Source organism: Panthera pardus, unplaced genomic scaffold (genome assembly GCF_024362965.1).
Source record: "Panthera pardus isolate Hobbes unplaced genomic scaffold, ASM2436296v1 HiC_scaffold_12, whole genome shotgun sequence".
Classification (NCBI taxonomy): domain Eukaryota; kingdom Metazoa; phylum Chordata; class Mammalia; order Carnivora; family Felidae; genus Panthera; species Panthera pardus.
Genome location: NW_026526677.1, coordinates 52,440,763 through 52,446,226, shown reverse-complemented (window position 1 = coordinate 52,446,226; position 5,464 = coordinate 52,440,763). Strand labels below are relative to the sequence as shown.

The 5,464-nt window shown below is 40.7% G+C and overlaps 1 protein-coding gene across 1 annotated transcript; it reads left to right on the top strand.

The window, feature by feature from the left end:
• The first annotated feature begins 4,522 nt into the window (after positions 1-4,522).
• Positions 4,523-5,464, top strand: LOC109261333 (olfactory receptor 56A3-like). The gene has a single exon (XM_019439886.2). The coding sequence runs from the start codon at positions 4,529-4,531 to the stop codon at positions 5,462-5,464; it is 936 nt and encodes a 311-aa protein (XP_019295431.2). The 5' UTR covers positions 4,523-4,528.

Below are 5,464 nucleotides of genomic sequence, written 5' to 3'. Positions count from 1 at the left end.
TCATGTTCAAAAATAGACAAATGTGTGACAGATTAGGAGAGGATGTTAGCAATGTCTAAAACAAGAATTAAATGTTCTAAAACTTAAATTTTTTAATATAAAATTATGTACGTTATCAAGAAAAAAGAAGAGCAAAAATGAGTAAAAAGTATAAGTAGATAATTCAGAGATAGGAAAACCAGAATGACTAAAAACTTTATTTAAAAAACACTAAGCAGGGAGCCTGGGTGGCTCAGTCAGTTAATCATCCGACTCTTGATTTCAGCGCAGGTCATGATCTCACAATTCACGAGTTCAAGCACATTGATAATAAATGATTTTATTATTAATATTAATAAATAAAAGCATTAGCATAAAGCTATATGAAGGGCATGATATTAGTATATAATAATATGAAAAGTGTGGCTATCTCAGTTCAGGGCACCAAAGTCCCCAAAGGAAAATAAAGGTAGGCTTCATGTTTCACAACAATTATTAAGTTAAAATCAAATTACATTTTGTAAGGTCTCATTGTAACAAAAATACTTTCACATGGGTATCCTCTCTGGAAAATGCGTTTCATTTCTCAATAGGTAAAATTGTTGTTCATTTCACTTTTATCATTATAATGTCATGGCTAAAGTCACCATAAGTGAGTATCTAACCATTCAACAACATGGACAGGCAATACCAGTCCTTCACTGAGCATGTGCCTGGAATCCACAAGAATGTGTAGACAAACTTAGTGCATCCTTGGAGGGAGATGATAGCATATATGTACACGAATGAATGCACAGGTGTATATGTAAGTCTTTGACATGCAGAGAAATAACCCACCCCAGGCATATAAACAATATAGTGCCTCATAGGGCTGGGCTCCCAAAGGCTCCTTTTTCTCAGGTAGAGATAACCATCCTCTTCCTTAACTATATGCCTATCTATTCTAGAAGGGCCTCATGAGATTGATATTCTTGATTTCCATCTCCCTCTCAAGGGAACAGGAATGGACAGGTTCCCCCAAGGCAGCATCCCTAAGGCCACTGAGGTTATAAGAGTCTCAGCTTTACTGTTCAGATTTCCAACACCAATGGAGCCAGAACCCATGCTGTAGCATCCTCTGAAAGTGAGTCTGCGAGGGAAATCCCAGAGAGGGACATGCGGGGCAAAGACACCAAGATTTGCCAGAAGGCAGGAGCCTTATTTCTTCAGTCCAGATGTGTATCCCTGTTGTTTCCTGAGTCAAGGGTGCTTGAGTGGTCTAAACAGAGGTAGTAGAGCCTGTGTCCTGTGTGACAAAAGGATCCTTCTTAATTGCCTTGACCACATCTGGGGGTTTCATGTACCAGGGATATAGTTAAACTGACGCTTATCTATGGAAAATTAATCAATGTCTTAGGATAGCTGTAAAATGAATAGATTTTTTTTAATTTTTTTAACGTTTATTTATTTTTGAGAGAGACAGAGACAGAATGAGAGTGGGTTAGGGGCAGAGAGAGAGGGAGACACAGAAGCAGAAGCAGGCTCCAGGCTCTGAGCTGTCAGCACAGAGCCCGACACAGGGCTCGAACTCACAAGCTGTGAGATCATGACCTGGGCCGAAGTTGGACTGTCAACTGACTAAGCCACCCAGGCACCCCAAAAAATGAATTGATTTTTCAGTCTGAAGTCTGGAAATCTAGAGGCCACACAAGAGAAAATCTGTGTATATATACTTGATTCATCAGGGGGAGAAATAAACTCACTCTATGTCATGACAAAGATCAGAAAACAAAGATGCGTATAAGAGTGAAGAGAGGGAGAATAACTTAATTCAATATATTCTAAAAGCTGAAATGCTAATACTAGAAAAGGCTTCCGGGGGCGGGGAGCAGGGGGATGCTTTTCTTTCTGTCTCTGGATCCAGTCTAAATTTGAAAGATAGACTGGTGGGAATATTTCACAAATTTATCCAAATACCATGAGGCTAGGCAATCCTTTTCATCCCCTCCAAATCTCCAAGTCTGTGTTTCCAGGGTGTCATAACATAGTTCCATCCTGGAGACTGGGGTTAATTCCATAACATAGTTCCATCCTGGAGCCTGAGTTAATTCCCTGCACTGGTCTCCAGCTTCAACTGGCTTCCTCAGCCTGTCCCTGATGGAAGCAAGAAGTAACTAGCTTTGGGGCCTCAGTCTTACTGTTGCCACAGAGAGTCTCTCATTGCAGAGGAAGATTGAAAAAGGAAAAGAAAAATATATATGTATATCCAAGTACTTTAGCCCTAGAGCTGAGTAGATACTCATTGCTTGTGAATAAATTATTGGTTGAAAAAAACAGAGAAAGGAGAAAAATAGAAAAAAAAAGACTTAAAAATAAGATGGAAAATTATTCCTTTGTGCTCTCCAGGCATTCTATCTTAGTGCTGGAAATAAGCTTTCCAAGACTGCTCAGAAAAAAAAAATCTGCTTCTTCTAGGTTTCCTTATGGATCCTCTTTTCCTGCAGTAGAGGTGTTTCCATGTGGCTGAATCCTCTAGAAATCAAGCAGGGATCCTACATCCAGTTTAACTACAGTGAGATTTGAGGCCGAGCTAAGAATGAGAGTGCTATAACGTTACTACATAAGATGTGAGCAGAGAAGAAGCTGGAACAAAAAATTAAGTGCAAAAGACAAATCCTGACAGGAGGAAGTAGTGTCAGAATTTGACACTGAAATTTGCATGTGCTGGGATAAAATTAGCTGGTATAACAGCAAGTCTACCTTGTATATACTGTCTCACTGACACAGATGAGACAACTTTCAAACCACTCTGAAATTTACCAAGGCATTGTTAACATATGCTGTCCTTAAAAACAGGAAAAGGAGTGGGAGCTTGTTTTGAAATTACTTTTGCTTCCCAAGACAGACACACAGTTCCTGGCAGACACTAATAGGACAACACTCCCTTGGTTTTGAAGCAGAACATCAAAAGGAATGAAGAGGAGTTGGCGAAGCAGAGGGTAATTCCTACTACCTTTCTCTGACCCAGCAATTCCCAGGGCCATTGATAAGAAGGGTTGAGGTCTAACAAAAAACAAAGTGACCAGGACAGGAAGTGTGGGAGCAAGGACATACACAGATGAAAACAAATGTGTCATTTTAACAGCTACATCCAATGGCTTCTGATCATTGAAAACTAGTTTCAGTTCTTGGTTCATACTTCTATTAAAAATCCTTTCTTATCACCTCAGCCTCCATTCCAAAAATGCCTCGCTACTATGGTAATCAACTTTCAAAAATTGTTGTTACCCTAGGGGGATAGGTTTCTTTTTACAGAGATTGAAGAACGAAACACAATATCATGGCATTATACGGCTCAGGAATTCTGACAGACTATCTAACCAATGTTCCTTTGCTGATTAGAAGTAGTACAGTATAGGTGGCTAAAAATTGGGTTTTAAACGAAATAGAACTTTGCATCTAGACTGAGTATTATTGTAAGTGATCTTGGAATTTTCTCAACCTTTCTTCACCTCATTTCCCTCATTTGTAAAGTCAGGTAAGACATACCTCACATAGTTGTTTTAATCTCAAGTGAGATAATGCTCCAAATATAGATTAACACAGTGCCTAGTAAGTATTGAAAATCCATTGAATACACTGCAGACATTTTTATTTTCTTGTTAGCTAAACAAATGCAAAACAGTTAAGTTTAAATACTGAGGAAGCAGAGTAATTTCCACACATGGGATGACATCTGAACAGAACACCAGTGCCAGGTGAACAAATCTAGGGACCCTACACAGCATGATTTTTAAGACTCCAGATATGCTGATCTCAAACATGTTGCAGGCATCTCTCACTGCAACAGGCAACTCTTTTTCATGACTTTCTTTGGACTTGCTTTTAAAAGTCAGCAGGAGAGGAGTCCTGGGAACACTTCACTTTCATGTGAATGAAGTTCATCTTCACCTACCCCCTCTCAAAATATTCTGCATACTGCTCTGTCATGATTCTTATCATTGTCTTTATATTTATCTAACCTTATCACCCCCAGTGGATTGTCACTTCCTTGAGAACAAAGATAATCTTTGTGTCTCCTGTATATAAAGGGTAAATAAAAAGCACACAGAAAGAAAGGAGTCACAACACTGAGCAGTACCTGCTGTGGAAACTGGGGACATTATCTAGGCAACTGGGTAGAGAGATTGAGAGAGGAATTACTGAAGACAAATCTCACCACCTTCACATTGCTGAAATCAGGGGGTCTATTTTATCACAATGTTCAAAAGTAAACATGCTGCTCCTAGCTAACTGAAATTACTAATTCGATTTTATAAGATTGTTTCATTAAGAAATTAGAAATATTCAGGAAATGAGGAGAAACAAAATTTGCTGAAGATTTAAATGAATTTCTTTTTCTGTATGTAACATGCAAAATCCCCAGTTAAGGCAAAATAACCTGATGGAGCCATAAGTTACATCCAATGAACTCGAATTTTTTTATTTCATTTTAACCACAGTCAGAGGTTAATTTTGATCCTAATTTTTTAGATCATCAAAGAAAATCTGTAGAAACAGAATCCACAAGATGACAACTCATGGAAATGACTCCACTAGGGTTTCAGACTTTCTCCTGAATTGTTTTGTCAGGTCCCCCAGCTGGCAGCTCTGGCTGTCCCTGCCCCTCAGCCTCCTATTCCTCCTGGCCATGGGGGCTAATGTTATTCTCCTAATCACCATCCGGCTGGAGGTCTCTCTACACCAGCCCATGTACTACCTGCTCAGTATTGTCTCCCTGCTGGACATTGTTGTCTGCCTCACTGTCATCCCCAAAGTCCTGGCCATCTTCTGGTTTGACCTCAAGTCCATCAGTTTCTATGCCTTCTTCTTCCAGATGTACATCATGAACTGCTTCCTTTCCATGGAGTCCTGCACATTCATGGTCATGGCCTATGACCGCTATATCTGCCACCCACTGAAGTACCCATCCATCATCACCGACCAATTTGTAGTCAAGGCTGCTGTCTTTATTTTGGCCAGGAATGCACTTCTTACTGTGTCCATTCCCATCCTCTCTGCCCGGCTCCATTACTGTGGGAGAAATGTCATTGAGAATTGCATCTGTGCCAATATGTCTGTCTCCAGGCTCTCCTGTGATGATGTCACCATCAATCGCCTCCTCCAGTTTGCTGGAGGCTGGACACTGCTAGGATCCGACCTCATCCTCATCTTCCTCTCCTACACACTCATACTGCGAGCGGTGCTGAGACTCAAGGCAGAGGGTGCTGTGGCCAAGGCCCTGAGCACATGTGGCTCCCACTTCATCCTTATCCTCTTCTTCAGCACCATCCTTCTGGTCTTCGTGCTCACTCATGTGGTGAATAAGAAGGTCTCACCCAATGTGCCAGTCCTGCTCAACGTCCTCCACCATGTCATCCCTGCAGCCCTCAACCCTATAGTTTATGGAGTGCGAACCCAGGAGGTCAAGCAAGGAATCCAGAGATTACTGAAGAAAGGGTGGTAA

Coding starts and splice junctions, on each gene's coding strand:
- LOC109261333 (XM_019439886.2), top strand. CDS start 4,529: ATGACAACTCATGGAAATGACTCCACTAGGGTTTCAGACTTTCTCCTG.